General features: G+C 38.5%; 3 protein-coding genes across 3 annotated transcripts in view; 2 read left to right on the top strand and 1 right to left on the bottom strand.

The window, feature by feature from the left end:
* The window catches only part of LOC118805159, a 1,027,118-nt gene that overhangs the window by 195,041 nt on the left and 809,365 nt on the right, over positions 1-22,712 (bottom strand). The gene's annotated exons all lie outside the window — the stretch shown is intronic.
* Positions 7,921-9,846, top strand: LOC118806233 (olfactory receptor 6N2-like). The gene is made up of 2 exons (XM_036567706.1): positions 7,921-7,939; positions 8,906-9,846. Exons 1-2 carry the CDS (start codon positions 7,921-7,923, stop codon positions 9,844-9,846), a joined length of 960 nt encoding a protein of 319 aa, XP_036423599.1.
* On the top strand, positions 19,738-20,670 carry LOC118805158 (olfactory receptor 6N2-like). The gene has a single exon (XM_036565773.1). The coding sequence runs from the start codon at positions 19,738-19,740 to the stop codon at positions 20,668-20,670; it is 933 nt and encodes a 310-aa protein (XP_036421666.1).

The raw sequence follows: 22,712 nt of genomic DNA, 5'->3' as shown, positions 1-22,712 counted from the left end.
TTATTAACTGCTGTAAGTGCACCTTTCTGTGTGCTGGTCTTTAGTTCCATTCATTATTCCTTCTCTAATACTTTCCTTTATAACAGTGTGAATCCTGTCAGAAATATATTAGAAAAGTCTCTCTGAGAGAACTCCTGTCCATTCCAGTCTACTCGTCCACAAAATTAGTTAAATTAAGATCCCAGCAGAACACAGCATTGACATTCCCACATTCAAGGATTTTAAGCATTTTGTGGTCATGTAAATGTATTTGCTGATTATTGTTCAGCTTAATCTGAAAAAAAAAAAGAATCAGGGTTTATTGGCTGGTAAGCGAAATGTTGCAAAGCAACTGACAATAAGTTTTACATTCAAAACAGTAATCAACATTTACATACAAACAGCTGAGGAGTGTTCTGTGGAGCACGAGGTGGTGCTTTAAGACCTGGGGATGGCTCACTGATGTGCTCTAGAGTGCTGGAAGGCACTGTGAAGCCAAAACTGGCAAAATGTTTATGTCTGGAGCACAGGGCAGTGCTGTTGGACCTGAATGGCCTTCTGGTTGCCCACCTGGCTGTAATAGTTTTAAAAACCCACTGCATTACCAGCAACATGCTCTGTAACATATGTGCTGGAGCTCAAGTAATACAACCTTACAAAAAATTCTTTGGTGTTCTCCTTCTTCTCTGGCAGAGGGTTAAAGGCAAACTGGTAGATGTCCAAGAACTTGGGCAGCGAGTAAGTAGCATCATCCTGAAAAGCCCACAAGTTGTCGGTCCACTTCAAGACAGGTCCTAATATTAAAGAAGCTACAAAAGCCACTCAGAGTGGAATGAATAGTGATGGGCTAAACCTCTTTGGCACTCCATCAAACATCTTGGAATAGACAACCAGTTAATTTCAGGACTTGGTGGCAGTCATCTGGGGTGTGCTATTCAATGCAAACTCTGTTCATGAAGGCTTCTGTTAAAAATGAGTTTTGTAGGCAGGCTACATGTACTGAATAAATTCAAAGTGCTACTATGCACAGAAAATCCAAGGACGCTTATTAGAAACCAGAGACACATGGCCTATATAGCAGGGCATTCAGGACATCACAGTCTACAAAGGGACATCACAAGCCTTTGATGGTGATGCCTCATTCCTCGATGCACTGCACAATTTCTGTACATGGTTTGAAGCACAGAACAACCAGCCAACAACTTTTCCTCCCAAGTACATAGTCTATGCACACTAGACGTTAGGACTACCCTTTCCAGTGTTCCAGAGATCTCCTCCCGGATGGACGAATGTCTCTGATAGCAGGGAGCCATGTGTCAGTGATGCGCTCAGCGGTCTTCACCACTTTTTGGAAGGCCTTCTTGTCGGCCACAGTGGAGCTGCTGTGCCACACGGTCACACAGTTGGTCAGTATACTTTCGATAGTGCAGCAGCAGAATCTGAGGCGACAGATGTTCCTTCTTTAGTCTCCTCAGGAAGCAGAGGCGCTGCTGTGCCTTCTTAATCAGGTGTAAGGGGTTGAGTGTCCATAAAAGAAATTCAGAGATGTGCACTCCCAGGAACTTAAAGCTGGTGACGTTCTCTACCTCAGAACTGTTGATTTGGACAGGAGAGTGTGTGCAGCTTTAGTTTTTCTGGTAGTCCACAATGAACTCCTTAGTTTTGTCTGTGTTGAGTGTAGAACTGATTAAAATTGTCTGAGAGAGAGGCACTGCTGGCTGGGGGGTCAGTGGGGGAGGTCTATAGTCTGTAAAAGTAAGGATGCCCTTCCACATGCGGCGGGGGTCGGAGTTGTGGAAGTGCTCTTCAATATACAGTTTGTAGGCATGTTTGGCTTTCCTAATGCCCTGATCTCTAAGCCTCAGCATCACCAGATCTTAAAACAGCATCACGTGCCTTCAGCAGTAGTTGAACCTCAGCATTCACCCAAGGTTTCTGATTAGGAAAGATTTTCAGCCGTTTGACAGAAGTGACACTGACAATACAAGAGTTGGTACTCATTACAGCTGAGGTGTATGTCCAAGTCCATGTGAGAGTCTGTAGAGGATTCAGAGCAGAACATACTCTAATCAGTGTTCAGAAACTGATGCTGTAGAGAGGAGATGCCTCCTCTGGCCACATTTTACAGTCTTTGTAGATGTTTTGACATGTTTGGTGAGTGACATACTTGCGGAGCAGAAACAATGAGACGTGATCAGACTGACCTAGGTGGGGGAGGAGACAGCTTTGTGTGCATTTGCAATGTTTGTATAGACATGATCTAGAGTTTTGTCTCCTCTGGTGGGGCAAGAGACATTCTGCTGGAATTTTGGCAGCACAGATCAAATTAGAGAGATTGAAGTCCCCTGCAACAATAAAAAGCCTATCTGGGTGTGCAGTTTGTTGTTTGCCGATTGCTGTACTTTGCTCTTCCATAGCTAGCTTAGCATTAGTATCAGGAGGGATGTATGCTGCAGTAACAACAATAGCTGTGTGTTCTCTCGGTAAAAGAAAGGACGAAACCCGATCATCAGATACTCTAAGTTAGCAGAGCACAGACTTTCAGTTACAGTGGAGTCTGTATACCATGATTTGTTTACATAAACACACAGACCTCCTCCTTTACTCTTACCGGAGTCCTCAGCCTCTCTGTTAAACACACTGCGACCCTCCGGCTCCAGTACGCTGTTCGGGAAATCCTCGTTCAACCACGTCTCTGTGAGAACAATGATGTTACACTCTCTGATCCATCTGTGTGTTGTAGTCCAGAGTCGCAGTTTATCCATTTTGTTTGCCAAAGACTGAACATTGGCCAGAAAAATGCTGGCAACCGATGTCCGGTGTGGGTTAAGCTTTAGCTTAGCCCGTAGTCCGCCTTGCCTTCCCTGCCTTTGTTTACCATGTTTACCTGGTTTACCTGCCTTGATCGGGTGCCACTGCTGCCAGCCCTCTGGACCAGCTTGACCACCATTGAATTTCATGCTGTAAAACGCCGTGCAACCTCTCCCTCACAACCTGACCCCACTGATGCTGCTGCTGCTGCATAAACTGAACTAATCAAATTAATCATTGCTCCACCTGTTTACTTTATACTAACAATGTTTACTACCCGGTGTCGACAAGACCAGGATGGGTTCCCCTTCTGAGTCTTGGTTCCTCTCAAGGTTTCTTCCTGTTTCTCTTGGGGAGTTTTTCCTTGTCACTGTCGCCACTGGCGACGCTCATGGGGGCTCGGACCCGGATTTCTTTCTGTAATGTTGATTTTTCTGTAAAGCTGCTTTGTGACAACACCTGTTGTAAAAACCACTATATAAATAAACTTTGCTTGCTTGTTTGCTTTACACTCTCAGTGCCTGCGTTGGCTTCGCTCGGCTTGGGGAGCCGGCTGTGCAGTCCACAGCACTCTTGATATTTCCTGAGGGGGTTTCAAATCGCTAAAAACCGTATTACTGCAGGCAACACCAATGTTCAGCAAGAACTGCAGGCTATTTGCGATGTTTGCCTAGCAGTTTGTGATGAAAAGACTAATAACTAGTAAAAAGCGGATTCCAGAGAGACCCTGGGCTGCCGGCATTGTCGACGACTCCTCCCACCCCTCTTATGGATACTACACCCTCATACCATATGACAGAAAGTACCTTAGCATCCATTCCACCACTTACAGACTCTGTGACATCTTCCACAAAGAGATCAGATAATTTATCGCATTGATGCCCCAACATATGCCTGGATTAATCTAGACTCTTTTCAACTTCAACTTGGGCTAATTTACATCTTTTTGAACATCCACCTGGAGTAATCTACACCATTTCCAACATCCACCCGGACTAATTAGACCATTTCCATCATTCACCTGGCCTAATCTAGACCCTTTTCAACTTCCACTATAGACTAGTCACACCCTCTTTTACCACCACAACATGACTGCATTTTAATTTTTTTTATTTACACTCAATCTATCTGTACAGTTTACAGTTAACCAAGTTTGCACTGATTCCATCATCACTCATATACTACTTTCTGTCAATCCATGTATATATGTGTGTGTGTATACATATATATGAAGCCCACTTATAGATAATTCTTTGTTGTACTGTCTTGTATTTAGTGTCTTGTGCATTTACTGTAACTTACATTTATTGTCTGGAGTATTTATTTTATATCCCACATTTCACATTGTCCCGTTTCAGCACTTTATATAGTCTTGTGTATTGTACTGTTGTTGTGTGTTTGGTGCCTGAAGAATGGCATTAATTTCCAATGTGTAAAAGGGATATTGAGGAATGAAATGATCTGTTCAAAGACAGGAAAAGAAAGAACTACAGTAGTCACAGGAACAGAACTTCAAACAAGATCAAGGACATATTCCACAGAGGATAGCAAAAATTGAATGAAAAGAGAAACAGGAGACAGAAATAGCCTTAGGCAGAAAATGAAACAGCTTATTTATTGGATGATAGTAAACAAAGCAATTAAAAAGAAATATGTAAATACCACGAAGAAATGACACAAATTCTGTTCACATAACTGAGTGGATAATTGAAGTTCATGAGCATTCTTTGTTTAACTGTTGCAAAAGAAACAAAGATGGGCTGGGCTAGAGACGAGTCACTTAGTAAACAAGTAGACGTCACTGTTTGAGAAAGTATAAATATACACAAAAAAGATTTTCCTCACCATAGCATGACTGTAAGGTTGCAGTTCATCATTGCTTATATTTTCTAATAGATTACGGGTTACTTCATGGGAACTCATGGATAATTCTTGTAATGTTATATACTTGTTTATGGAGGGGCATTTAGAACTGCAGACGTACAGATATGTTTATTTTGTAATTACTCTGGCAGTTTATCTGTTAATTATTTGCTTTAACGCTGTTGTCATTTTTGTCATTTACACAAACAAATGTCTCCATGAGCCGATGTACATTTTCATTGCTGCTTTGCTTTTCAATTCACTTTTTGGAACGTCAGCACTTTATCCTAAACTAGTGAGTGATTTTCTGTCTGAAAGACCAGTTACTTCTTACTCAGCCTGTCTGTTTCAGGCCTTTTCTATTTACACATATGGAGTTTCAGAGTTTGCGCTGTTATCAGCTATGGCCTATGACAGATATGTGTCCATATGTAAACCATTACAATATACAACTCTTGTAAAAATGTCCACTGTGAAAAAACTCTTATTGTGCTGTTGGTTTGTTCCAGCCTGTGAAGTTGGCATATCCATAATACTAACATACCAACTTCAGCTGTGTAAATTTTATTTAGACAGAATTTATTGCAATGATTACTCAATTGCAAAATTAAGTTGTGGAGACACATCTTTTACAAATTTATATGGACTGTTTTCTGTAACTCTTACTGTATTTCCAGCACTGATCTTCATTATCTACTCATATGCTCGAATCCTTGAAGTCTGTTTAAAGAATTCAAAAGATTTCAGAAGAAAAGCTCTGCAGACCTGCTTCCCACACCTTTTGATTTTCATCAGTTTCTGTGTTTCCTCCTGCTTTGAGGTGATTAGCACCAGATTAGAAGGAAATATACCTCATATTATTTCTGTGATAATGCCAGTTATAAGTTCGGCCATTCCTCCTCTTATTAATCCTGTTATCTATGGTTTAAAACTGCAAGGAATTTACAGTAAAATCAAGAAAATGATGCAGAAAAGAAAGATACATAGGTCTTTTTAATTGTTTTCCTTTAAACTTTTACATGATTCTTCTTATTCTGAATGCCATGAGATCCAAAAATATATTATTTGTTTTTTACTGTTTCTTTCCAAAATGTTGAACATTGGTGTTATGCATATTTATATATCTTGTCATGTCACTATTAAATTTTGTACAAAACTAGGAAATATAGAATATATACACTGACCATTAAAACATGTTGCTTTCTTTTTTTTTATCCAAAAGAAACATGTAACTTTAACCGTATTAACAAAAGAAAGCTGGTGAACTTTGACTATAAACACAGAAACCTATGCTTTAGTCATTCATTACAGCTGGAAGGTACACCTGGCTTATTATTATATAAATAATCTATATAAATCGTAGATTGCAACTTTAAATGACATGATTTTAAATCATTAATGTGTTTTGGAGCACTTAAATCTGTTCCTTTTATTTGAGAAGGGCATCAGGTCTGCCATATCAGTCAGAGGGCAGAACAGAGTATAAAAACAGGATACTGAAAACAAATTTAAATGGTAAAATTAATTGTGATATAGTGAGATTATCATCCTTGCTTGATTTACCTAACCAGAAATACATAGTCATGCATGTTAAAGACATACAGTTTTAGGTTTTGGGTGGACTTTTCTATGTACTGATCTTCATATGCTGGACCAAAAAAGCTGCATGCATTATTCCTTCACTAATCCTTGGATAAAATCACCTTTCTTTAATAACAGTGTGAATCCTGTCAGGATTATATTAGAAGAGTCTTTTTGAGAGTTCCTGTCCATTCTAGTCCACTCTTCCACCAAATTTGTTAGACTGAATTCCAAACAGGACATAAGATTTACATTTTTACAAGTATATTGTAGTATAGAGGGCATTTAAATGTATTTGTCATTTATTAGTTTAATCTCAATGTAGATTAAAAAAAAAATCAGAATCAGACTTTATTGGCCAGGTGTATTTGTAGATCATAGGACTTTGTATACAGTAGTGAAATGTTTCAAACTACTAACCAGATTTCTAATTTCAGATTTCTAGCAGTAATTCTAATCTAATTCCTACCACATTTATAAAGTAATATAGGCATCCTAACCTAGTTTTACCACATTTACTCCGTAATAGATATCCACACCTGACTTCTACTACACTCATACCTTAATTAAGACATCCCTACCCAATTACTTAGACTGTAACATAAAACTCAGGTAGATGCCGCTTGTATGCCAATCTATATATATATATATATATATATATATATATATATTGGGACACTGTGAATAATGTAAATGAAAACAAAATGCAATGATGTGCAAATCATTTAAACACTAAATTTCATTGAAAATAGTACAAAGACAATATATCAAATGTTGAAACTGAGAAATTTAATTGTTTTTTGAAAAATATATGCCTATTTTGAATTTGATGCCAACAACATGTTAAAAAAAAGGTTGGGACGGGGCAACAAAAGGCTGATAAAGTTGTGTAATGCTAAAAAAAACATGGTTGATTGGCAACAGGCGAGTAACATGATTGGGTATAAAGAGCATCTCAGAGAGGCGGAGTCTTTCAGAAGTAAAGATGAGGAGGGGTTCACCACTCTGTGAAAGACTGCACCATCAAATAGTGCAACAATTCAAGAATAACGTTTCTCAACTTAAAACAGCAAAGAACTTTTGCTTTTCATCATCTACGATACATAATATCATTAAAAGATTCAGAGAATCTGGAGAAATCTCTGTATGTAAGGGACAAGACCAAAAACCAGCATTTGCTCGCCGTGATCTTTGGGCCCTCAGACAGCACTGCATTAAAAACAGACTGAAAAACACTGTGAAAACAGTTCATCACTGCATCTACAAATGCTAATTAAAACTCTTAAATGCAAAGACAAAACCATATATAAACAGGATTCAGAAATACTGCCACCTTCTCTGGGCCTGAGCTTATTTAAAAAGAACTGAGAGGAAGTGGAAAAGTGTCCTGTGGTCTAATGATTTAACATTTTAATTTCTTTTGGAAATCATGGACACTGTGTCCTCCAGGCTAAAGACCACTCAGCTTGTCATCAGTGCACAGTTCAAAAGCCAGTATTCATGATGGTATAGGGGTGCATTAGTGCACATGGCATGGGTGACGTGCACATCTGTGAGGGCACCATTAATGCTGAATGATATATACATGTTTTGGCAACATATGCTGCATCCAGACGACATCTTTTTCAGGAAAGACCTTGCTTATTTCAGCAAGACAATGCTAAACCACATTCTGCATGTATACATATGTATGTATATGCAATGTGTACATACGTAGATGTATAAGATGCCCACTCATATATAATGCTTTGTTGTACTGTCTTGTATTTACTGTCTTGTGCATTTACTCTTATTTATATTTATTGTTTGGAGTATTCAGTTTATATTCCAGACTCATTTCACATTGTCGTATTTTAGCACTTTATATAGTCCCATGTAATGTGCTGCTGTTGTGTGTTTGGGGGCTGAAGAATGGCATTTCTTTCCAATGTCTTAAAATATATTGTGGAATGGCATTAAGACCACTTTACATTACATTACTTGATTTGGTAAAGTCTCTTTATTATGGACACAAAAAATGGACCTGAATGAATACCAGAAACAGTACCAGCATCACAAAGATGAACAAGGCCTAAATTGGTGACTGAAATAGAACAAAAACATGTACAGGATCAGACCCTAAAGCACGGAAAAGAACATAGAACAATCTGTTCATAGACAGAAAAAAGAAGTAAACCAGTTGCAGAAACAGAACTTTAACCAAGATAAAGGACCTTCCACAGAGAAAAGGAAATAAAGTAATGAGACAGGAACAGAAATAGAAAAAGGTTTCAGGAGACAGAGAGACTAAAAGAGTCTGAAACACTTTTAGTTATCTGTTTAAAATAATCAAATAAATTTATAAAGTATATATACTAGTGAGAAATGTTCCTTAGTTAATTCAATGGATATGTGCAGTTCACAAGCATCCTTTGTTTAACCGTTGCAATAAAAACGAAAGTGGGCTGAGCTAGAGACAAGTCAGTAAACAATTAGGTGTCATTATTTGAGAAAGTATAAATACACACAAAGCCATTTTCCTCATCATGGCATGACTGTAAGGCTACAGTACATCATTGCTAATGATTTCTAGTAAATGATGCCTGATTCAAGTAGAACGTTACTATGACCAGCATCGGATCTTACAGACAAATCTAATATGATAGAGATTCATGGGTTACTTCATGGGAACTCATGGATAATTATTCTGATGTTTTGTACTTGTTTATGGATGGGCATATAGAACTGCAGACGTACAGATATTTTTATTTTATAAGTACTCTCACAGTTTACCTGTTGATTATTAGTGTTAACGCTGTTGTCCTTTTTGTCATTTACACAAACAAATGTCTCCATGAGCCGATGTACATTTTCATTGCTGCTTTACTTTGCAATTCACTTTTTGGAACGACTGCCCTTTATCCTAAACTGCTGAGTGATTTTCTATCTGAAAGACCAGCTACTTCTTACTCAGCCTGTCTGTTTCAGGCCTTTTCTATTTACACATACGCTGCATCAGAGTTCACGCTCTTATCAGCTATGGCCTATGACAGATATGTGTCGATATGTAAACCGTTACAATACGCAAAACTTGTAAAAATGTCCACTGTGAAAAAGCTCTTATTTTTCTGTTGGTTTTTTCCTGCTTGTGAAATTGGAATATTAATAATACTAACATCCCGACTTCGGCTGTGTAAATTTAATTTAGACAGAATTTACTGTAATGATTACTCAATTGCAAAATTAAGCTGTGGAGACACATCAGTTACAAATTTATATGGACTGTTTGGTTTAATTATTACTGTATTTCCACCAGTGATCTTCATAATCTACTCATATGTTAGAATATTTGATGTCTGTTTAAAGAATTCAAAAGAGTTCAGAAGAAAAGCTCTGCAGACCTGCTTCCCACACCTTTTGATTTTCATAATTTTCTCTTTTAACTCTTGCTTTGAAGTGATTAACACTAGATTAGAAGGAAATGTACCTCATATTATTTCTGTGATAGTGCCAGTTGAAAGTTTCGTCATTCCTCCTCTTATTAATCCTATTATGTATGGATTAAAACTGCAAGAGATTTACAGTAAACTCAAGAAAATGATGTGGAAAAGGAAGATACATACATCTTTTTAGTTGTTTTCCTTTAAACCTTTACATGATTCTTCTTACTGTGTATGCCATGAGATCCAAAATATAAAACATTATTTCTGTATTTTTTCCTATTCTTTCAAAAAAAAAATGTAAACAGATTTATCAGCATACCATACCACCACATGAGAAAATATATGTATATTTATATATATATACCACAAAACTAGAATATATATTTGTCTTAGAAAAGAAAAATCTATAAACACAGAAACCTATGCTTTAGACATTAATTACACCTCGAACGTACAACTAGCTACTTATACAAAATCTTTACAAATCACAGTATTTAAGTTTTAAACATCATTCATATGTTTTTAAGCTGTTAATTGTATTCCTTTTATTTCATAAAGAGGTCCACAATATCACAGACTCTAAATACAGGATATTGATGACAAAATTAAACTGTCAACTGAACTGTGGTACAATAAGATTCACATTTTTCTGCTGGGTCAGTGAGGTGAGCTTGCTTTACTCAACCACAAGGCTGTAGATTAATATATATTAAAGGTGTACAGCATTAGTTTTCAGGTGTTTTACTGTAGGATAGGTCCTTTAATATGATCCCACTCTATAACCTAATCTGAATCTAAAAACGTCATAAATACTAAAATAAAAAATACTACAATATTTTCCTTCAGTCGTATGCTTATTTACGTATCTTGTCAAGTCACTGTTACACCATGAATCAAAAATCTTTTTCCAGCTCTCCAGCTCATACAGACACCTCAGTTTTAGTGCCTGCATAAGTGCCCATTTATGTGTACTGATCTTTATGAGCTGGACAAAGAATTTAATAACAACTCTCACTGACAGAAAAGATAATTGTGTGATAATGCTGTTCATAGTTTGGTGTTCTACTAAGTCATGTCACAGCAATATATTGGAAAGCTGGGCCTGAACACCTCCCTCTGCAACTGGATCCTGGACTTCCTAACTGGGAGACCTCAGTCTGTCATGATGGGCATGATAATCTCCAGCAGTGCTACACTGAGCACTGGTGCTCCTCAGGGCTGTGTGCTCAGTCTCTTGCTTTTTGCAATGACTCATATAGATGCTACAAGGCAGAGCTCAAATAATATCTGGAAATTTACTCATTATACTACAGTCTTATCATCAACAATGATGACTCAGCAAACAAGAAGGAAGTAGAGCAGCTTGCAGGCTGGTGCAGAGAGATCAATTTATCTCTGTGTTAATGAGATGAAAAAGAAGATTGTTGACTTCAGGAGAACTCTTGCTCAGAATTCTCCACAGCACAGCAATAGTTAAATTGTGGAGAGAGTCAAAAACTCCAAGTTCCTTGGTGTCCACATCACAGATGACTTCACCTGGACCTTTAAGACCACCTGCCTGACCAAGAAAGCCCAGCAGAAACTTCACTTCATGCGATATATTAAGAAAGCAAACTCCTCTCTTCATCTTGAGTAATCTAGACCCTTTCCAACATTCACTTGGTGTGGCAGTGGAGAAGCAGAGCCACCACCTAGCCCTAAACACATGAAGTGTGCTCCTCCTCTGATTTAGCGCAACTGTGCATGATCAGAGGAGGAGCACACTTCATGTGTTTGATTCTTTAAAATCTCTCTTTCCAGCATGAGAGGGGAGCACGTTGACCTGCATGCCTCATACCAGAAGAGAAAGCAAAAGAGACAGAAAGAGAGAAAAGAACTCTTTAAAGTAAGGCTTTGTCATTTAGTCATTTAGTTTTGTGTTGTTAGTTTACCACAGATAACTAAGTAAAGCACTTTGTTTCACTCATGTTGGTTTGTATGTGTGTGTCTCTCATTGGGTTTCCCAGTCAGTGTGCTTTAACCCCTCCCCTGGCTGTGTCTCATTCATGGAGATTGCGGGCACCACCCCTTTCTGGGCAGGTCCTGTGACTGAAAGCCAAGCAAAGCTCAAAGGCACGCTGCAACTCTGGCACGCAATTTTCATTTGCGCTGGTGTTTGTGCGTGTGTCTCTGAGCTGTCGTTGGGTTTCCCAGTCAGTGTGCGTTGGCCCCTCCTCTGGCAATGCCACACTGGACTAATGTAGACCCTTTTCAACTTCCACTCTAGACTTGCTCCACCATATAGACACTTAAACCATATTTAGTGCTAACCAGGAATTATAAAAAAAAAAAACCCTCAGGTGATTGCCTTGTTTGAAAAGTTTCTTGTTTACTTACCTGAATTTTGGTGCCTGGTTATTATTTACTGATATAAGTGCACCTTTCTGTATACTGATCTATGTTCTCTGCATAGGAAGACCAGCCAAGATCGAATTGCAGTAGTCAAGCCTTGAGATGACAAGAGACTGAAAGAGCACCTGGGGGGCCTCTTGAGTGAGAAAGGGTCGAATCCTCCAGATGTTGTACAAGAGAAACCTGCATGACCAAGTTGAGAACAATAATTGGCCATCCAGAATCACACCAAGACTTCTTGCATCTTCAGACAGAATGATCAGAGAGTTCTCGAATGAGATTGCACGATCATGATGAGGACCTGTAGTTGCAGGAATGAATAGCAGCTCAGTCTTGCTAGGATTGAGCTTCAGGTGCTGAGCTGCCATCCATGAAGAGATGTCAATCAGACATGCTCAGATGAGACTGGAAACCTGAGACTGGCTGATCTAGCTGCCTGGAGCTTCTCAGTCATTGCTATATAGGCAGTTTCTGTTGAGTGCGCCGGTTTGAAGCCAGACTGATTGGGGTCCTGGAGCTGGTTCTGTGTGAGAATGAGAGACAGTTGATTATAGACTGTATGTTCGAGAATTTTTGAGAGGAAAGAAATGAGTCAGTCTGTAGCTCTTGACATCAGAGTTGTCAAGCATGGGCTTCTTCAGGATGGGTATGACTCTTGCAATCTTGAAAGTTGATGTAACCTGACCTGATGACAAGGAGTTGTTTATGAGAAAGGTGATGAAGGGCAGTGGATCCACGGAGATTGACTGGAGCAATGTGGCTGGGATGGGATCCAGTGGGCAGGTGGTGGGATTACTGGACTTGATCAGTTGTAGGACATCCACTGTGGAAAGAGAAGAAAAACAGTTTAGAAGATTGAGAGCAAGAGGGAGAGGTCTAGTGGAAGGAGTGGAGACAGAGGGAAAAGTGTCCCTCTGTAGAAAGATAACTTTGCAGCAGTAACTTAAAGTGAGAACTTAGAAAGGAGAGATTGGTAGGAGCGAAGACCGGAGTCAAGTTGTGATTTCCTTCATCTTCTCTCGGCCTTCCTTAGCTCTTGTTGGTTGCTGCGCAGGACACCTGTCAGCCAGGGGGCAGGTGAGGAGGATCTTGCTGATCTGGAGGAGAGAGGACACATCTGTAGGTGTGTCCAGTAAGAGAGATGAAAGTGGTATGGACAGGAGTAGCAGGGAGGAAGAGTGTGAAAGATAGAAAGTGGTGATCAGAGCAGTGAAGGGGAGTTACTGTGACATCCAGCACAGAGGTAGGTCTGCTGAATGTCAGGTCCAGAGCATTGCCTGCTCTGTTCGAGTTTGTTTGAGGGTGAGGTCAAAGGATGATAGCAGCAGCAGGATGACTGCAGCTTGTCCGATGGAAGGTTGAAGTGGGGTGAGTGGGGTTCCATTGATGGGGAAGAGACTCAGAAGAATATCTAACTCATCAATAAAGTTGCCTAGAGAAGAGTGAGGATGATAAAGCAAAATGATGTGAAGTTTAGTGGGGAAAGATACAGTGACAACATGGTACTCAAAAGAGGAAATTGAAAGATGAGAAAAAGGGCTCCCGAGTGGCGCAACCGTCTAACCTGTCATCAGGAGATCGTGAGTTCGATCCCTGGTGATGCTACAGCCGTCCGTAGCCGGGAGTCCAAGAGAGCACAATTGGCCTCGCTCTCTCTGGGTGGGTAGGATGGCCCCTCCTTCTCCCGCCATCACTCAACACAATGATGTTGCATGAGCGGCAGCTTCACAGGACTCGGAGAAAGCCTGCGTTAGCCTTCACCCTCCTAGCGCCCATAGTATCGTGTGGTTGGGGGGGTCCTAACTGACTGGTGGAATTGGAGAAGACTAAATTGGGGAGAAAATTGGTTTAAAAAAAAAAAAAAGAAAGAAGAGAAAAAGCAAGTGGAGTGAAATGCCACTTTCTAGACAAAAGCAAACCTGTGCCACCAAAGTGAAAGGCAGAGGACAGGGCAGCTGGAGTCGCTGAGTTCTTGGGGGTAACCCAGGTCTCCATCAAGGCCAGAAAGTGCAATGAATGGAAGGATGCTAGGGCTGAAATGAGGTCTGGCTTCTGCACTGCAGATTGGCAAATCCAGAGCCCACCTGTCACCCTGGTCTGAAATTCTGATGACCGTAGGGGATAGATAAGGTTAATGGAATTGCGGCTCCTGCAACGATGAATGGTTCCAATCATTGAGATGTCCTACACTTATACAGTAACACGGATTTTCCATTCTTGAGTTCTACCAAATTTATACAGTAACACAGACATTCGCACATAAGTTATACGACATTTATATAGTAATACAGACATCCATACCTGAGTTCAATTTCATGCAAAATGATTAACTAATTTATTTTTAATGTATTAAACTATTATTTTGTTGCATATTTATTTACACTGGGGACAAAAATATTTTGGATGATGCACAAATATGTTAAGCCATAGATTTCCTGAATTTATCATTATATATTCATTTTTTCCTGCCGCATCATTACGGATTAAAAAAAATAAAGAGCACAGCATGCAACCTAACAGCGCTCAGCCCCTAAACAACAACAACAACAAAAAAATGGTAATATTGCATTTTGTTAAACATGTTTAACAGGCTGTGTGCAAGTCACTGAATTTCCTGCAGATGAATGTATTGGTGATTAGCTTATAATTTGTGGTAACCTACGTCACCTCCAAGTAGACATTACGCAGAATATAGAGATGTGTTAATACTTAATGATTACCTTTATTAGGCTATTTGTGTCTGACTCAGTGTTTTATTAAAGTTTACACTTTGTTATCTCCTAATGTTTTAATTGTTAGTCCATGCATTAATTTACTTTGATGAAAGTATTAGTCAAGGATTAATTCATGCTTATTTGTGGACCAGTATTATAGTGTTACCAAAAATGTAATTGGACAGTAATAGAAGCAGGTTTCAAAAGACAAAGATTAAATACTCTTGGACAGAGAATCCAAGTGCAATCTATTTATTGGATTATAGTGATTAAAGGCATTTAAAAAATAAATATACCACCAAGAAATGACAGTTGTCCTCAATTCAGTGCATATCTGCAATTCATAAGCAATAATTCTTTGTTTAACTGTTGCAATAGAAGCAAAAGAGGGGCTGGGCTACAGACTAGTCAATTAATCAGTAAACAATTAGAGGTCACCATATGAGAAAGTATAAATACACACAAAGCCATTTTCTCCATCATAGCATGACTGTAAGACCACAGATTATGATTGTTTATATAATTTCTAATAGAGCATCCTTGATTAAAGTAGAATGGTACTGTGAAATACTGGCACCACATCTTACAGACAAATCTAATGTGTTAGAAATTGATGAGTTATTTCATGGCAATTCATGGATAATTCTTCTGATGTTACATACTTGGTAATGGAGGGGCATGTAGAACTGCAGACGTACAGATATGTTTATTTTGTAATTACTCTGGCAGTTTATCTGTTGATTATTTGTTGTAATGTTGTCATTTTTGTCATTTACACAAACAAATGTCTCCATGAGCCGATGTACATTTTCATTGCTGCTTTACTTTTCAATTCACTTTGTGGAACAGCTGCACTTTATTCTAAATTAATGAGTGATTTTCTGTCTGAAAGACCAGTTACTTCTTACTCAGCCTGTCTGTTTCAGGCCTTTTCTATTTATACATACGGAGTTTCAGAGTATGCACTGTTAACAGCTATGGCCTATGACAGATATGTGTCCATATGTAAACCACTACAATATGCAACACTTGTAAAAATGTCCACTGTGAAAAAGCTCTTATTTTTCTGTTGGTTTTTCCCTGCTTGTGAAATTGGAATATCAATAATACTAACATCCCAACTTAAGTTATGTAAATTTAAAATAAACAGAATATACTGTAATGATTACTCAATTGCAAAACTGAGCTGTGGAGACACATCAGTTACAAATTTATATGGACTGTTTTCTGTAACTCTTACTGTATTTCCAGCCCTGTTCTTTATAATCTACTCATATGTTAGAATATTTGAAATCTGTTTAAAGAATTCAAAGGAGTTCAGAAGAAAAGCTCTGCAGACCTGCTTCCCACACCTTTTCATTTTCATCAATTTCTGTGCTCTCTCCTGCTTTGAGGTGATTAGCACCAGATTAGAAGGTAATATACATCATACTATTTCTGTGATAGTGCTAGTTGTAAGTTTTGCCATTCCACCTCTTATTAACCCTCTTATGTATGGATTAAAACTGCAAGAGATTTACAGTAAAATCAAGAAAATTATGCAGAAAAGGAAGATACATACGTCTTTTTAAATGTTTTCCTTCAAACTTTTAAATGATTCTTCTGATTTTGAATGAGATCCGAAAATATATATATTTTTTTGTGTATTTTCCTGTTTCTATTCAAAATGTTGAAAATTTGTGATATGCATATTTATGCATCTTGTCATGTCTCTGTTAAATTTATATCAGCATAAAATACCACTGCATATAAAACTAGAATATCTACACTAACCATTAAAAACAATTACAGTGTCCTGCAGAGGCTGTTCCTTTCTTTACTTTATTCACACTTAATGCGAAAGCTGTTTAACTGCATTAACAAAAGAAAGCTATTTGTTTAACTGCATTAACAAAATAAAGCTATTTGAGAAAGGCATAAGCACCACCACATCAGTCACAGAGCAGAACCGACTGTAAAAACAGGATACTGAAAACAAATTTAAGCTTAACTGGGATACAGTAAGATTCTTATACTTCTTCCGAGTCAGTGAAGTGAGCTTGCTTTAGCCAACCAGAAGGGTATATGGTCATGCATGTTAAAGGCATACAGTATTGGGTTATGCTTATTTTTTGCTCATTTAAGTGCACCTTTCTGTGTGCTGATCATTATAAGCTGGACAAAAGAACAGTTGCATGCATTAATCCTTCTTTAATGCTTGTTAAGGAACACCCTTTCCTTAAATACAGAGTGAATCCTGTCAGGAAAATGTTTTAAAAAAGTTTCTCTGAGAGAGACCTTGTCCATTCTAGCTCATGCTTCCATTAAATTTGTTAGATTAAATTCCAAGAAGAACACAAAACTGACATTCCCACATTTGGTGAATAAAAATATATTGTAATAAAAAGCTAAATTAAACATATATTCTGTTTAATTTGTTCGATATTAGTTAGTTTAGTCTAACACTGGCCATAAAACAGAATCAGGCTTTATTGGCCAGGTATGTTTGCAGAACATAGGACTTTTTATACAGTTACAAAGTAACTGACAACAGAAGTTTCATATTCATAATAATTATCTAAATCTAATTTCTGCCGTGTTCATAAAGTAACATCCATACCTGAGTTCTACCTCATGTATGCAGTAATACAGGCTGAACTTATACTGAACTTATACAGTAACTGACATCCACACATAGTTCTACCACAGATATAACTTAATATAGACATCCATGCCTTATAACAACTACACTTATACTAAAAGAAAAAAAAAAAAGTGTTCTTTTGTACAAGCATCAGGAGTGCAGTCTGAGGATACCAGGCCAGCCACGGAGCCCAGTTAGGCAGGAGACTGTAAAGCTGGCTACAAAGGACTGTAGGAGGCCGGCGTTGGAACAGGAAAGTAAAAATAGCTGCACAGATTACTATAGGAAAACTAGAGTTGCTAAGACCTCAGCCATATGCATAAGGACAGGAGTGACTGAACCTTCAGCCACAGGCAAGAGTACAGGATCCTCTAGGCCTTCAGCTACAGGTCAGAGAACAGAAGCGACTGAATCTACAGCCACAGGCAGGAAGACAGGAAAAGCTGGACCCTTAGCCACAAGTAGGAAGGGAAGACGACTAGGCCTTCAGCCACAGGAAGTACTACATGAGCAGCAGGGAATGAGGTGCAATGAAACCCAGTACTGGCAAAATATGGTCACCTACCCTGCTGTAATAGTCTGCACTCTCATTACTTTACCAGCAATGTGCTTGGTAACAAGTGCTGGAGCTTAAGTGATATAAACTTACAAAAAATTTCTTTGGGTTTCTTCATCTCCTCTGGCAGAAGTTTAAGGCAAACTGGTGGAGGTCCACGAACTTGGCCAGAGAGTGAGTAGCATCATTCTGAAAAGCCCACATGTAGTCCGTCCACTTCAAGGCAGGACTTCATATTAAAGAAGATTCAAAAACCACTCAGAGTGGAATGACCCATAGTGATGGACTAAAAACTGCCACTTACTCACAAACTTGTGACACCTCTTAGGCGTACCGTCAACCTTCTGGGAAAGTACAACAGTGATTGCCGGGCTTGGTGGTGGCCATGAGGGGTATGCTATTTGATACAAACTTCATTGGCTGGCTCTCGGAACGAGTAGTGGATGGGTGGGGCCGCGATACTGGCCGCTACACCCACGAGGGAAAGAGAGCACCTGGTGCTGCCAAAATGGGGCTGGAGCACATGGTGTTCTCCACTACAGGCATCAGGTGCATGTGGTGCACCGATGGGAAGAAGGAGCTCTGATGCTGCTGTCTGCTCCCTGAGGACTATGACAGTGTGGAGTGGGTCTTTGGTTTTGGGGAAGTCGACCGCCCTGTGTCTCCCACCTACTGCCTCCCAACCATCGTGGAAGGCCTTGCTCTTTTCTGCCCAGATGTGATGTCTGCCACTTCATCCTGCCCAGCTGCATGCGTTGACAGCTCCACCTGGTGTCCTGGAGGACAACAGGGAAACCCTGCATGTGTTGACAGCACTGCCAGGTGTCCTGGAGCAGCCATTTACCACGCCACCTTGTGTCCTGGAGGACACTGTGAAACCTGCTTTGCTGAGAGCACTGTCTGGCATCCCAGAGGGTGCCCAGGAGCAGCTGCCCCTGTCGACAGCAGCATCTGGCATTCTAGAGTTAACAAAGTTTGCACTAGAGTTTCAAGTTAACAATGTTTGCACTAATTCCTGCTGTTGTGTGTTTGGGGCTTGAAGAAGGACATTTATTTCCAATGTGTTAACTTTATATTGAAGAATGAAAGTAAAGAACATTTTACATTAATTCATATGGAAAAAGATCTTAATCAGGGACACAAAAAATGGACAGGAATCAAGAACAGAAGCAGTACTATCATCATGAAAAGGAACAGGGCCTATGTCCAGGAATGAAAAGGACAAAAAGCATGAACAGAAACAGAATCTAAAGCACAGAAAGGAACATAGTACAATCTGTTCATAAACAAAAAAAAAAAAAGTGAATCAGTTGCAGAAACAGAACTTTAAAGATCAAAAAAGATCTTTCCACAGAGGAAAGAAAAAAGTAATGAAACAGCATTGGAAATAGAAACAGGTTTCAGGAGAAAGAGAGACAAAAACAGCCTTGGATAGAGAATAAAACAGCATATTCTATTTATCTGATTGCAGTGATCTAAAATTTACCAAAAGCTCACACTACTGAGACATGTTAAAAATGTGTCAGTGGATATTTGCAGTTCACAAGCATGCTTTGTTTAATTGCTACAGTAGAAAAAAATGTGGGCTGGGCTAGAGACTAGTCACTTAGTTAGTAAACAATTAGACGTCACTATTTGAGAAAAGTATAAAAACACACAACAGCCTGACTTTAAGACCGCAGTTCATCACTTGTAATAGATTATTGCTGGTTGAAGTAGAATGTTACTGTGACCAGCATCAGATCTTACAGACAAATCTAATGTGTTAGAGATTTATGGGTTACTTCATGGGAACTCATGGATAATTCTTCTGATGTTACGTACTTGTTTATGGAGGGGCATATAGAACTGCAGAAGTACAGATATTTTTACTTTATAATTACTCTGGCAGTTTATCTGTTGATTATTTGTTGTAACACTGTTGTCATTTTTGTCATTTACACAAACAAATGTCTCCATGAGCCGATGTACATTTTCATTGCTGCTTTGCTTTTCAATTCACTTTTTGGAACGACTGCCCTTTATCCTAAACTGCTGAGTGACTTTCTATCTGAAAGGCCAGTTACTTCTTACTCAGCCTGTCTGTTTCAGGCCTTTTCTATTTACACATATGGAGCTTCAGAGTTCACACTGTTATCAGCTATGGCCTATGACAGATATGTGTCGATATGTAAACCATTACAATATGCAACTCTTGTAAAAATGTCCACTGTGAAAAAGCTCTTATTTTGTTGTTGGTTTGTGCCTTCCTGTGATATTGGCATATCAGTAATATTAACATACCAACTTCAGCTGTGTAAATTTAAATTAAACAGAATATACTGTAATAATTCTGCAATTGCTAAATTAAGCTGTGGGAACATATCTGTTAGCAATTCATATGGACTGTTTGGTTTAATTTTTGCTGTATTTCCACCAGTGATCTTCATAATCTACTCATATATTAGAATATTTGAAGTCTGTTTAAAGAATTCAAAAGATTTCAGAAGAAAAGCTCTGCAGACCTGCTTCCCACACCTTATTATTTTCATCAGCTTCACTTTTACCTCCTGCTTTGAAGTGATTAACACTAGATATGAAGGCAATGTACCTCAGATCTTTTCTCTGATAGTGTCAGTTGAAAATTTGGCAATTCCTCCTCTTATTAATCCTATTATGTATGGTTTGAAATTGCAAGAGATTTTCAATAGAATCAAGAAAATGATGTGGAAAAGAAGAACATCTTTTTAAATGTTTTTCTTAAAACCCTTACATGGCTATTTTTTTATAGTTTTTTTTTTTGTAGTTTTGTATACATAGAAAAACTAGCAGAATATATACATTGCTCATTAAAAAAGAAAAATATACCATCTAATGTGCATAGTTGGTTCCTTACTAAACTTAATTTGTATTTAATAGGAAAGCTGTGCAAATTTAACCGTCTAAAATAAAGAAAGCCGGTCCACTTTGATCCTATAACTATAAACACAGAAACCCATGTTTCAGCCATTCTTTACAGCTGGAAAGTACAACCTGCTAGTTATCATATACATAATCTATATGAATTCATATAATTCAATTTTAAAAGATTCTAGATTTTTTTAAATAATGATTTTGTTTTTGAGCTTTTGAACATTACACACAGGGCAGAACAGGCTGCAAAAACAGGATACCAAAAACAAATTTAAACCATAAACTGAACTATGATAGAGTAAATTTTTCATCCTTCTTCAGGATCAGAGAAGTGAGCTTGCTTTATCCAAAACAGTCAGTTTTACACAATTAGGTTTTGATTGTTTTACTGTAGACTAGTTCCATAGATACCATGCCAACAATGTCATAAATTGAATATTACAATTTGATATATATATATATATATATATATATATATATATATATATATATATATATATATATATATATGTATGTGTCTACTAACTATTGCAACTATCCAGTGCTCATTTTTGACAGCCTACTGATCTAAAATTATACAAACACCTCACCCGTATTGAGGTCTCATTAGGAATCCAAAAAAAAAAAAAACTCTGGGGCTGATTTGTTGGAAAACCTCCTTTCTTACTAAGCTATTATTTTATATACATTATTTTTTCACTTATTTAAATGTTGCTTTATGTGTACACATCTTCATAATTTGCAAGCATTCTTCGATCTCTAAAACTTTAAATTCCCCCTTACCTTAATTACAGTGGTAATGCTGTCAGACAATCAAAATAGAAAACACTTTATTTTAGCATTCAATACAATAATACTGCAGCATCTCATTAGAAAGCTGAGCTTAATGGGCCTGAACACCTCCCTCTGCAACTGGATCCTGGACTTCCTGACCTCGGTCTGTCAAGATGGGCATAACAACCTCAAGCATTATTACGCTGAATACCAGCACCACAGGGCTCTGCACTGCCCTGCTTTTCAACTGCTGACTCATGAAGGTGTTGCAAAGCAGAGCTCAAATGACATCCTGAAGTTTGGTGATGATGATGATTATAATAATAATAATAATAATAATAATAATAATACATTATACTTACATAGCAATTTTCAAGAACTCAAAGACGCTTACAGGTTTTCGAAATACAGAACAGTAAAGACAAACATGAGAACATGAAGCACAGTCATAACATCACAAGCAAAACATAGCAGGACTTGGCAAAGGGCTGGTTTAGGACTGAGAACAGTTATAAGCAATAGAAAAGAGAGATTTTAAGGTTTTAGGTTTAGATTTAAAAGTAGAGACAGAGTTGGCCTGTTGAATATGTGAGGGGAGAGAGTTCCAGAGTCGGGGAGCCAGCCTAGAGAAAGCACGATCACCGTACCCATATAGGTTGGAAGGTGGGACAGTGAGTAAACCAGCAGAGGAAGACCTGAGAGTGCGAGTTGGTTTGTAGGGAATAAGTAGATCAGAGAGGTAAGAAGGACTGAGGTTATGTAGAGCTCTGTCTGTGAGGAGAAGAATTTGGAATTGTATGCGGTATTTTACAGGAAGCCAGTGGAGATGCAGGATGGGTGTAATATGCTGATGTGCACGGGTGCGGGTGAGGAGGCGAGCAGCAGAGTTCTGTACCATCTGGAGTTTGCATAAATGGGAGGAGTTAATACCAGCAAGTAGAGAGTTACAATAGTCCAGGCAACTAGAAATGAATACATGAATAAGGGTTTCTGCAGCAAACTGAGAGAGTGACGGTCGAATTTTTGCAATGTTACAGAGATGGAAAAAAGAGGTTTTAACTACAGAGTTGATGTGTGCACTGACTGAGAGAGTTGAGTCAAAGAGA

This window comes from Colossoma macropomum, unplaced genomic scaffold (genome assembly GCF_904425465.1).
Source record: "Colossoma macropomum unplaced genomic scaffold, Colossoma_macropomum, whole genome shotgun sequence".
Taxonomy (NCBI): Eukaryota; Metazoa; Chordata; class Actinopteri; order Characiformes; family Serrasalmidae; genus Colossoma; species Colossoma macropomum.
The sequence above is the reverse complement of the archived record's forward strand: the minus strand, read 5'-3'. Positions and strand labels throughout refer to the sequence as shown.

Coding starts and splice junctions, on each gene's coding strand:
- LOC118805158 (XM_036565773.1), top strand. CDS start 19,738: ATGGATAATTCTTCTGATGTTACGTACTTGTTTATGGAGGGGCATATA.